The sequence below is a fragment of the Polyodon spathula genome, chromosome 22 (assembly GCF_017654505.1).
Source record: "Polyodon spathula isolate WHYD16114869_AA chromosome 22, ASM1765450v1, whole genome shotgun sequence".
In the NCBI taxonomy this organism is placed as follows: Eukaryota; Metazoa; Chordata; class Actinopteri; order Acipenseriformes; family Polyodontidae; genus Polyodon; species Polyodon spathula.
This window is the reverse complement of record NC_054555.1, coordinates 7,936,917-7,950,212: the sequence shown is the minus strand read 5'-3', so window position 1 is coordinate 7,950,212 and position 13,296 is coordinate 7,936,917. Positions and strand designations below refer to the sequence as shown.

The following is a 13,296-nucleotide window of genomic DNA, read 5'->3' as shown; positions in this document are numbered from 1 at the left end:
ACAGGCTTCACATTGAGTCTCTGCGCTACCTTTCCGCAGAGAGTGTAACTTGACAAGTGCATGTTCAAGAGCTGGGCGGATGTCAGACTTACAGTACTGCAGAAACAGCAGGAGGCTGGGATAGAATTCCTCCCTCCCTTCTCTTACAAAAAACAGTTGTCCAGGGATTATTGTTGATGCTTAAGCTATATTTAATAGTATGCTGCTTCACATGAAATGATCTCTAGAAAATGATTCTGCATACAAGTTAAACCCAATACCGATTTCTGTGAACTTGGTTCTATTAAAAGGGATTACAGCAATAATGATGACGAGGCATGATGTAGGGCACTCTCCATACAAAGGACCTTTCAATCAATTTCAGTAGACCCTGACAACATACTATCTATCTTAAATGGCATCTTTGGGTTTTGCAATGTAGATTCTGACTCAATTGAGGATTACGTGCACTTGTAGCTATAGATGGTACAGATTTTACTATAGAAAATTTGGAAACGCTTTACATTGCGTGGCATAAATTAATATTAAATAGACATGCAATTGCATATTAAATTAATGTTAAATTAATATTTAGTAGATATGCAGTTTATATTATATTTACGATCAATTATTCCTTGTCACTTTTCATTAACATTTAAGCCAGATTAACTGTATTTTCAATTTAAAAAAAAAACATGTAAACAATGGGAAATATTAATATGAATGGAGGTGATATGCAATTACATTTTCTATTGACTTTTGATTAACATTTAGCAAGAAACCAGCTATTGTATATTTATTAAATATTAATTTAACATTAATTTAATATGCAATTGCATATCTATTTAATATTCATTTCATTTATGCCATGCAATATAAAGTGTTACCGAAAGTTCTTATTAAGGCAGGCAGATATAATTTGTGATATTGCTGGAACAATGCACAACAAACAGTTCCCAGGGCCTTTCTACATTGTGGCAAATAGATGTTCTTATCTGAGGATGATATCGCATTCAATTAATCCTGACACAACAAGATCCCTGTCACTCCAATGGGAATGTTACATTCACTCCCAGCCAGCTCTCTGTATCCTTCTCCACACTCTCCTCCTATTAAAAAAACTACAGTACAGAGGCAGGTACCAAGCAGAGCTGAAATTCGATCTGCTCTTTGCTTTTTCCTTTTCTCTATGCAGCCAGCATATTGATTAATTTTGAAAGCTTTTGATTCCGGCTTCTTCTCCAAGTCTGAGGATTTTGTGAAACAATGCTTACTAATGGAGTCTGCTTGCCAGCGCTTTGTACTGGTAGTTCTGTGTACCAATAGACTGTCAGAAGCATTAAGTTAGGCAGTGCAGAATTGACCTCAGTCTGACAGGACAGAGCCGAGCAGATCCTAAGGACACAGCTGGCAAAAGACAATCCATCAATAAAACTCATAGCAGCTGACAATATCCATCACTCATTACAGTGACTGGAAACTGGAGAATTCAAGCTGAACATTGAGAGAATATTAGAATAATACAGCTGCTCTTCAACTTTGTATTAATCCTCCTGTTGTTACCCACCCCCCCATAGATGATTTATTGACCAGTTTATTAACATTACGGTATAATAAAAATAGTCAAATAAGGTTGGTATTAAAAGAGTATTGTTTTATTGTAATTATTTATTTACATGTTGAATAACATGATTACAAACCAGTGTGTCATCTCTGTAACATTTCATTAAATATTAAAATGAAAAATACTCTTGAAACTGTACTGAAATTCATGTGAATGTCTGGCCATATTAATTCTTTAAACTTTGTGATCTGGATTGTCACGTCAAACCGCCTAAATGTATCTCCTCTGGACTGTTGACATTAATTAGAAGAGCTCCTGTGCCCGGAAACAGGTCGCACAGACCAGAGGAGGAAACCAGAGAAATAGGTCATAGCCACTGCCTTTATATAGCAAGCTGTTTCCTTGTTGCTAAGGAACTATGCAACTTCAAAAGTAAGGCACAAATAAAAGAAACCACTCACTTTCTTTTTTTTTTTTAACATAAAGTGAATTTATAACAGGGGTGTCCATTCCAGGTTTAATAGGTAAACTTCAGGTTTGGGTGGAGGTTTAATTAGTTCAATTAAATAATTTAGAACCGGGTTAGAACAAAGACCAGGAGTGGAAGGGTCAACTTTGGTCACCCCTGATCTATTGGCACAGTGTGAATTCAGTTTTAGCTCTTGGTTAGTTAACTAAGTTAACTAAGCTAAGATCTCAGGGCCTGTGAGAAGAGGCTTGAAACACGAACCTGTACATATAGACTATCAGACATCCAGCCAGTCTGCAACGACAATACTAACCCTGTCAATCTCCCATCTTTCACAAGCACTGAGTTTAACTCTTCATCTCTCTGTCTCTTTCGCCTGTTATATTAAACAACAGTCAACATGATTTTCCAGTGGAGCACTCACACATAAATTAAAGTCAACACTGTACATAGGGATTATGGAGAAGAGCAGCTTTGATCAATACTTACAACTCAACAATAATGTACCGCAATTCTGCCAGACCAGAGGAAGGCTGTAAAGATATTGGTTTGCTCTGAATCCCACAAAAGTATTAAACCCAAATATATTAACAGAGGGCTGTTTGTATTCATGCCTGGTCTTCTTGAGATTAGGGGACATAATTGAGATGTCCTGGTGGTGCTTTGTCAGCAATAATAGTAATACTCATCTCACCTTTCATAAGAAAATAGTCCTAATATTATGAATTTAACCTGTGGTGTCTCAGCAAAGTTCAAAGGCTATTCCAGTAAACATTGCTTTTCAATACTGTGATAGTGAGGTGGGGAAGCATTTTAGCTAGTGCTGTGAAGCTTGTATCGAATTCTGTGCTACTCTAATATGTTTCCCCACCTTACTTCCTCAAAATCAGTTTTTCAAGAACCATTTTTTGCTGCAATAGTTAGCAAGCATGGCAAATAATCTAAGCAGAAAGAGAGACTGGGAATCAATCAATACCCACATTATAGAATATAAAAAAGGTAAGAAATATAATATTGGGAAAAGGTATATGATTTAAAAGTATATCCTAATAAGCTTTTGTCAAACCACACAGAGATCAAGCATCCTTTTGGTGCATTATAAGATGTTTTATCCAATGTCTTGACACTGGAAATAAATGCATTGCTGTATGTGAACCTATTATGAGTAAGATTTGAATTTTAATTACTTTTTACTGAAATTCTTAGATTTTTTTTTTTTTTATTACACATACAATTGATAAAGAACAGTGCATACTAGTTAAAACTGTGATAAGAAATAATTTGTTTAAAAAAAGCACAGCAAATTACTTCAACTATAAATAGTTTGTTTTGAATTAAAAAATAATTAAAGCTTGGAACACAGAGAGCTAAAAGTCAGCAAGCCTGCCTGTTCTCATTGAATATTTTATTAGAATATTGTTTGCATAACATTTTCATAATTACTATCTTTCTTTTAACATAGTGATTTTGTAACACAGTCCCACCATTGACTTGTCTGATGTTTTCAATGTACAGGGTGTTTAATTTAAAAAAAAAAAAATCTACTGGATATCTACCAAATTCTTTAATGTTGTCTTGACAATGGAAGCCGTCCTTGAGACAGACGTTGCCTATGATAAACAAACAGGGCCTAGTTAAAGATTTGTTTAGCATACAAGAGCAGCTTGTAATTTATCAGTGTGGATGCAAAGTGGTTTTTTTAGTGTATAAAGCCTATAATATGAGAGTTGTGTCAATGTCGTTGAGGTGTCTTTCTCTTGCCTGCAGAGTGTCGCGATGTGCTGTTACCCATGATGCTGCAGGAGCTACATGTGCTTCTGGATAAGCATGGGGACGTCTCTGCTGAGTACTGCGTGATGTTGCTCAACAATGTGCTGGAGGTGCTGAGCTGCAAAGACGTGGTGAGTTTTCTCTCAGAGCTTTCAGGTACTCGGGACCTCTGGTCTTCACTCTCAGATCCATCGAGTAACAACACTCGCACCTCCTCTAAACTGGATTAAATTTGCCAGCTTTCCAATGCTTGTTTCTCTGTGCTGAGTCACTAAGTTACTTCCAGGTGTGAAGTTTTTAGCTTTGTGTATCTTCTTGTGACTCTAAAAACTACTCCCACTTAGTGCATTCTTCCTCACAATGGGATTTCCAGGGTTTTGTCGCCATCTGCCCTTGAATCCTGTGGTTCAAGAACTTTTAAACATAAAGCTCCATAGGTCAGATTGCTAAGCTTTTGTTACTGTACTAAACAGGTGGCATTTTATTGTGATAGGAGCATTTTCTGAAGTGCTCCAAAGTGCGTCTTAATGCTACTGTACTGTTTGAAAACTAATAGTTGCATTTTTTTTTTTTTTTTACTTTTTAAAAAGTCAAGCTTCCAAAGAATGGGTCAGTTCATATTTAAATAAAACTGAAGTTGTATAAGTGTCTGCTGTGTGTCTGGTTTCTTTACCAATATATACACACACAGTAAATGTTAAGCATAGTAATCTGGAACATTATTTCCCTATGTTTATAGGCTACAATAGGTATGCATTATTACCAGTGTTAAAGTGATTTTTTTAATATTTTTCACCTCTTAAAAATCCTGTTGTGTGTTTGCTCTTTCATTGTTTCTGGTGTAGATAAACAGTAGTTGAGCAATCCCTACTGCTCTTGTGTTTTGTGTCAGTTCACTACACTTTCACCTGCTGTTTTCTTCTTATGGGTCGGCCTGGATTATATTCAAACCCCCAACCTCTGGGGCTGCAAGATGGGGAGAAAATAAAAACAAATTGCACTCATTTTAATAACTGTATTACATCTTCATAGCTGCTCCCTTTCAGCCAACGTCAGGGAAAATTAAACAGTACTTCCATCACCTTTAAATATAGAACTCATTTCTAGCTGGAAATGCAATTTTTGAGATTTTTTTTCTTGGCAACCAGTGAACTTGTAATCAGTCTGGCCAGTGCTGAGGCTCTGTTGGAATCCAGATGGATCAGCGGAGAGTCAGATGTCTTTATAAGTCTGGTGATTTATCATCTCACTAAGCACACCTCTGTTAACATTATAATAGGGTACCACTTTTGGCAGCAGAATGAAATAATTTCCTATAAAACCTGCATCCCCTAGTCTTCAAATTGCATTTCTATTCCCCAGAACATCTCAACACTAATCCCTTATATAATATACCTCTGTCTTTTACTTTCCAGTTACAGATTTATAATATTGCTGGTCAAGTTTCCATGCCTTATTCACCCTGTAGTTTAATTACACTGTGCTGTAGAAAAATAATTGCTACTGGACACTGCATTACAGTGGGATAAAGACAAAGTGCTGTTACCTTACTATTTACTTGTAATAATCATCATCAACTAGAGGCTGCAGTAATATGTATAAAGAACATATCAACACATCCCAGCATCATTTTTTTTTTTTTTTATCAATGGGTGCAGTTGTAGCATGGTGAGGAGAAACCATCCCTGAAAACCCAACAGGACCAATGTGACAATCATTGTATCTTCTGTTGCATAAATTCACAGCCAGAACACACTGCCCTCCCCTGACACTATGACTATTGGCCCTGATTAATACCAATGGTTGAGGGCCAACATATGATGGCTTATGCATGTTTTTTATGTTAAACACTAATCACCTGTATTGAAAAAATATGATTCTTGTTAGTTACAATGTTCTAGACCAGTGATATGTGCCCACAAGCCTACTTTTAAAGACAACAACTCACTATGAAGACTCAGATGCACTGTCAGCAGTGTTAGTTTTGATAACCTTGATGCTCGAAGGGTCCTAATTAAGAAACACTGCTGTTTACAGCAACTGCTGAAGACCATAATGCGCTAAGCAACAGCAGACGCAGCTGCGAACAGATTGTTCTCTCTTTTTTGCTGATTCTTTTGTTTCACTGGCAGTTGTCATGGTTATGTTTACTTTACATCATGTGAAGCAATGCTAATTCAGGGACACCAAGTTTACTTGTTATTCCCCTCGCTCCTACATTAGAGGTGAAGGCAAAGGCATACAGTATGCTAAACATGATTACTGCCACTGTGTCAGCATGAAAAGAAGTACAGTGTATCATTACAAGTCATCAAGTATAATTCTATTCCCATGATCAGGGATGACAGTTCTGCATCATGTTACTGTGTATGGATTTATTAGCATGCTGATTTTGTGATGATCATTTACAGAAAGGCATCAAGCCCAGTATATTAGTGCTTGTTTTGTGCAAAATAATTTTTAAACTTCAATTTTCATATTATAAGTGTCTGATGGGAAAAAAAAAAACAATTGCTTTAACATCATACGTGAGAAGTTGAACACAAATTAAGATGCAGTAGTCTAAAAGAGTCTTTTCCTTTCATTCTTTACCTCTTGCGTGAGGAAGCTGAACAGGGAAAAGAAATTAAAGGATGGGGACCCCTTTTAACTACTGATGATCTGTCACAAGACAGTAGTTCATTTAAGTGTAAAAATTGTTGTATGAAACACAGTATTAAATTGGATCCTATGAATAAAGGGCAGAATCTTCTGAGGTTCAGGTAAAAATCACATGGTGTATGAAAAATTCTAGTGGATCTTAACTTGCAAACAGATACATAGAATAAAATATACATTTAATGTGGACAATTACATTTTCCTGCAATTTTCCCACATTGAAAAATATATGCCCCTGAGTACAAGATATGTTATTGTGATTTACAATAAGCTAATATATCATTTGTAGGATGTCTGTCTTTATAATAGAAGGCATGATTTCAGACTTGTCTCCGCAGTCCTCTAGCCCAAACTACATGAGATGATATATCTTATACAATAAGAGACACCTAAAAAATAACTTACAATATTAACTTATTAAAAATAGTCATATATTTAGACAAAGATTAAGGGGCATAAAATGCAATACAGCATGGGTATCTGAGAAGCTAACATAAAATGCAATACAGCAGGAGTCCCTAGGTTTCTTGCTAAACAGCATGCAAATGTTCATTCAAGTCTTTTTTTTTTCTTTATTACTTGGAAACACGCAGCCCTGATTACTTGAGCATCTGTGCAGTGAGAGAAAATCCTTCTGTTCAACTGAGAGATTTTAATGAAACACAACATATTTGTGAAGATACAGGGACTAGAGTAGGATGGCAGCTGTGGAATTAAATTAATGTTTTGGTTTGTTTTTTTTTTGGGGGGGGGGGGCACCTTCTACTCACTAGATCATATTTATGTTAGAGCAAACTTTTAAGTAAAAACAAAAAGCACATTGCAGAGTAGTTCTAGTGATTTCCCTGTGCAGCTGTTAGCAGCGTCCAGGAATCTTATCAGATTGTCATGCCTTGTTGGCAGTTCTGTTTTCATTCCCCAAAGGTAGTTTTAACTTTGACAACACAATTAAGTTCCTACAGTATTATTCAAGTTTCCTATAGTAAAAGCATAGCATGGTGTAATAAAGTCTAGTGAATGCATGGTAAAGCACAGGTAAACATTGTAAAAAAGCAAGGTATGGTAAAGCATATCGATAAACGTGGCAAACCAGAACAAACTATGATCAATGCACAGAATAACCATGGAAAAAGCATTCTAAATCTGCAAAAAATACAATGCAAAAATATATTGGGTTACAAGAGTAGCTACTTCTACTTGCAGCAGAAATATGGAAAGCTATACAGCCATACAATAAAACAAATACCATTTACTGCAATCAGTCTCAGAGCTCATATTGGCTTATGATATAACAACCATCTTAAATAAAGTTAACACTTTATTAGTCACTACACCTTTAAGAGGATTATTGAAACTGTGTGTCTTTAAATTGTTGAATGTGTGCCAGCTCTGACCAGCATGGGCACATCATAGTGATGGCAGTACTAATGCAACGACAGACCCCTGGGCAGATCTGAAAGCAATAAGCAATAAAAACACTGTTTAAAACAGTGTATTCATGTAGAAAACACTCAGGGGCACTGCAATCTGTCCATGAAAATAAGACCTTAAACAGTAAGCATGCTGTGCGCTTTTTTAAAAATAAACTTTGTAATCTAAACACGGATGGAGGCACAGATCTTTTTATCTTTAGGTTTCAGCTAGTGTATTTTAAACCCCAATTTGGAAATGAGATTTGCATAGTGAAAATGGTTAAAATACTGCTTTATCCTTATAAAATAACATCTTATTTTAGTTTTTTCACGAATGGTAGTGGAAAATCAGTGGCTCAGTTTAACTTTCAATAGAAAATGTTTCTGTTGAATGAAACTCAGTATTTCAGGTGATTAATTCACAGGGGTTACCACAAAGAACTTATGGCAATGCCAGCTTTTCAGCACACCCAGGTGTATATCTCACCTCTTCAGACTGCCTTTCCTAGTCCAGAGAATAAACTGGAACAGTGGTGCTCCTCTCCTATTTCTTTTTGTGAGAGCCATCCTATGCGTGGACTACTATGGAAGTGAGCTGCTCCAATAAATCTGCAATGACATTCTGTAGGACTGCTGGGGGCTCCCCTGTTATCTGTTCACTGAGTTTCCCTGTGGAGTTACAGTTTGACAGTTCAGAAGGAGGCTTTCTCGGGCAACTTGGGCCTTTTACAGAAAAGTAGGGTACAAACCAGAGAGTGTCTGAGTTTGCTAACAAAAAACCCACAGGATACTCTAAGAAGTCAGGGCAACACCTGCTCAAAGAACAGCATCGTAGCATGGTCCTAGTGGGTTGTCTCCCTGGTTTAGTACAGTTTAATGTACTGGTACCTGTACTGGTTTCTGACATACACTGACTGACCAAACAATTGGTGTGACCTGCTACCAAAGCCCTCAATTCACAGCTCCTGTTGCATTGCACAAGGTGTGTCTTGTCTAGTATAGAAGGTTTTTGTTATGTTGGCCATTGAGGCAGATCAATTTCTTATCACAATATATTGCACACTTCTGCAGGCTCAATCCATCATGAACCCGGAAGGCTGTTTAGAACATAAGAACAAAGGAGAAGTTACAAATAGAAAGGTGCCATTCAGCCTATCACCACTTGTCCAGTACCTAGTAGCTGATCGATTCAAGAACTTTGTCTAGTCGGCTCTTAAAGAATTCTAATGACTCAGAAATGGCTTGGTAACCCATTCATTCACTCACCACTCTTGATCTTAAGTCTGTCTGTGCTCAATTCCCAATGGTGTCCTCTGGTCCAGGTCTCTGTGCTGTGCTGCAAACAGGGATTGGCACCATGTTCAGTGCAGCCACAGCATTAAGGAGCAAGCCAGTAAGGTGGGCACCCACTATTGTGCCCCTTGGAGGTTATTGAAATCCTTCCTATGATTGTTGCTGAAAAGCTGCTCGCAGTTTTCACACAGTAAAGTAAGTCTAGTGGATCACGTAAATGCGCACACTGTACATTCATGCTAATGAGCGTGCTGGTTTTGTTTTTCAGGGACATACACACCACCATATTCAAGAGATTGTGATGCAGCTGCTGCGGACGGTCAACAAGACTGTGATTATTATGGGCAGAGACCATAATCTTATCGTGAGTCTTTCAAAACCTTTTCAAGCAATCCCATACAGTTCAATATAATCAGCATGCTTCCCCCTCTGAACTGTTAACAGTCTCGGTACTGTATTTCCAAGGAAACCATGCTGCTGTTGATGATGTTGTGCTTGTTTTGATGCAGAGGGCTTTTGTTTGCTCTCTTGGATTTGTGCATTTGCATTGAGTGACTCAGCACTGCAAAAATTCCTTCCCAACTTTTGAGAACACACATGGAAATAAAAAAAGTCATCTTTCTCCTTTTACCTCTATTATACTTTATGATTGTATAGTACTAACAACAATAACATCACAATACAGCTTGGATCATCTGATAAGAAAAAAATAATTATTCAAATACCTTGGGGGGAAAATTCTCCAAGATTGTGCTTCGAAATTCTTATCGGCACTTTTACTGAAAGGAAACAAAAATTGCGAAGACAGCAAAATGAAATGTCTGAGTTGTGTATTTTGTGGCTGTTTTCTCTTTCAAATGCTACGAGATTCTAGCCTTATATTGTAAGAATTGCACTATAATTGAATGGCTTATTTGCAGTACAAGCTTCACATTCCAATTAGGATAAAGCCTCTTTGGTGCTGATTTATTAAACTATATGAATAAAACCTAGAATTGTAATCCGAAGTGAGGAAATCAGGAGCTCAATGCCCTACAAGTACTTAAGATTTATAATCAGGTTTTCCCATATAGTCCAAAATTTGGGGTATATATATATATATATAGGTTATATATATATATATATATATATATATATATATATATATATATATATATATATATATATATATATATATATATATATATATAGGTTAAGTAGCTCAGTCAATGAGGAGTAAAATATTTTAATCAAATCAATACTTCGCTGGTTTAAGAGCTAAAGAGATTTACTATCTTCAGTCTGTCTGCTGCATTTTGTTCTGCTGTATGTGAGGCATCTGGAAGGCTGGCAAACAGTTGCAGTACTCAACCCTCAAATTTATTCTTATGAGGAATATCTAGCCCAAGCCGCTAACCTACTGAATGAACTCCATATTATCACCCCAGGGATACCCCTTAACCTACAGGAGAAATCAATTTTTTTTCAGTTCAGTTTCTGTTATTCCTCTGTAATTGCATGCTTATTAATTAGCAGAAACAGACATATTTTTAATTGGCAGACTCATATTCATTTTACTGTGTGAATAAATGCTGAAGCAGAATATTGTTTTGTTGTTGTGACAGATTTAACATATTTCAAAGTATGGGTTTTTTACAGTGCTGTTCAAATGCTTATTTAATTTGAATTCACTCCAGTTAATTAGACATCAGTTGTTGTTTTTAATTAGATGTGTAATCATTACTGGGCATGTCTTGGTAATATTTTGAAAAACTATAATTGTATTGGACAAACTTGCTTCAGTGAAGAGTACAATCTTTAACATTTGCTATGGGGTTAATCCTCTATAAATATGACAACCAATTTAACCACAAACAGTATATAACTATATATGTGAAATACCATAATGAATAACACATGTAAAGATTGAGTATAACCGCTAATAATGGATTCCTAAACTAAAGTTTTACCCATATTTGTTGGTTCACCCTGTTCTTTTTACATAGATATGAACTTATGTCTGATATATTACACTATGTAACACAATTTTTGTTCCTGGGTAGTAAGTGTTATTTCCTAATTGCTTATGCCTCAAAAGTATAGAAAATGGCTATTATTCCCCACAAACTTTGCTTTTGTGACCAGGACAGTGATATTTTGAAATTTACCTATTTCCAATGAGAAAACAACATATGAATCCAAATTAACATGTATTTATAGTAAAGTAATACAAAAATGACTACAAAAGATTTAGAAGTGAGTAGTTTTTCAAGATTTACGATTATACTGTAAATCACTTTCATGAATCAGCCCCCAAATGTAGTCTCCCATCATGTTCTCGTTATACTGTCCTTGGCAGCGGTGTTCAAAGTCCAGTATATCCTGGTGGAAGCGTTCGCCTTGCTCCTCCGAGTACACTCCCATGTTGTCCTTGAATTTATCAAGATGAGCATCAAGGATATGGACTTTGAGGGACATCCTACAGCCCATTGTGCCGTAGTTCTTCACCAGAGTCTCAACCAGCTCCACATAGTTTTCGGCCTTGTGATTGCCCAGGAAGCCCCGAACCACTGCGACAAAGCTGTTCCAAGCCGCTTTCTCCTTACTAGTGAGCTTCTTGGGGAATTCATTGCACTGCAGGATTTTCTTTATCTGTGGTCCGACGAAGACACCGGATTTGGCTTTTGCCTCAGACAGCTTAGGGAAGAAGTCTTGAAGGTACTTGAACGCTGCCGACTCCTTATCTAGAGCTCTGACATATTGTTTCATAAGGCCCAATTTGATGTGCAGTGGTGGCATCAGCACCATTCGGGGGTCCACCAGTGGCTCCCACTTGACGTTGTTCCTCCCCACAGAGAACTCGGTCCGCTGTGGCCAGTCCCGCCTGTGGTAGTGCGCCTTGGTGTCCCTGCTGTCCCAAAGGCAAAGATAGCAGGGAAACTTGGTAAAACCGCCTTGGAGACCCATCAGGAATGCCACCATTTTGAAGTCTCCTATGACCTCCCAGAAAAATGCAGATATGTATGCACTTAGGCAGCTGGAACTAAACTGAACTGGTGGGCTTAAGGCCCCTGTATTTATACTACTATTTATATTACTGGAAAGTTCTAGAAAGTTCTAGAAGTTACTCCAAGTTTACTCAGCACTGAGTCTATCTGGAATGTTCTGGAAAATAGGTAAATTTCAAAATATCACTGTCCTGGTCACAAAAGCAAAGTTTGTGGGGAATAATAGCCATTTTCTATACTTTTGAGGCATAAGCAATTAGGAAATAACACTTACTACCCAGGAACCAAAAAAAAAAAAAAATTTGTTACACGGTGTTATCATGAAGGTGTGACAAGCTCATTATCAGATGTGTTCACAGGTTGGCTTCAAGTTAATGCACTAACACCCATTGGGTTTCTTAGCTTTTTAATAAGAAAACTAACACCACCTCTCACACACACACATACACACACACATAGCACACCCAGCAACCAATACTGCAGGAACAATCCATATATTTGCATCTCAATTCAACTTTTCTACAACAATTAAAGTTAGTATAGTTCTGAAATGCTTGACATTGTACCTCAGCCTGGGCATCTGTTCTGTAGTAGGGTCAATTGTAAATTATGCAATTGTGAGAGACTCTCAGGAGAAGAGGCTTTGAGAGGCCACAGGATTATTGCCTGGAATCAAGCAGGCAAACCATGGACTTTTATTAACTTGTAAATGACATCTGATTTGTGACTTTTTGAAAATAACTGATCTGTCTGAGAGAGGTGGCTGTAGAGTCTGAATATTTTGTAGAGCAGCTCAAAACTCATTATGCCAGGTAATGTTTTATCAGTTTCATAAAAGTACTTGCTTGCTGCTGTTGAAAGTTTGCTGTGTGAGGTCAATGTGTTCTGATGAGGGGATTATCTGTGAGATGCTCCGTTTGCGTTGTTCTCAAGAAGAAGGAAGCGACAGAGCAGTAAATAAGAGAATTTCCTCACACTATAGTGTGACTAACATATAACTGCACTTTATTGCACTACAACTCAAATGTGCATCTAAACTGCAATGTGTGTGCAGTAAATCAGTATAAAGCACTCTTTTAAAAGATGATATCAACTGAAGCCATCATGGCAGGGGCTTGATAATATAGACTTTTCAGAAACAAAGAAAGAAAAAAAAAACATGTT

General features: G+C 37.0%; 1 protein-coding gene across 1 annotated transcript in view; it reads left to right on the top strand.

Annotated features, from left to right (window-relative positions):
* LOC121297270 (dedicator of cytokinesis protein 2-like) overlaps positions 1-13,296 on the top strand; it is a 77,740-nt gene that overhangs the window by 23,412 nt on the left and 41,032 nt on the right. The window contains 2 exon segments of the mRNA XM_041223479.1: positions 3,780-3,913; positions 9,414-9,509. Of these exon segments, the coding sequence (XP_041079413.1) occupies positions 3,780-3,913; positions 9,414-9,509 (230 nt within the window).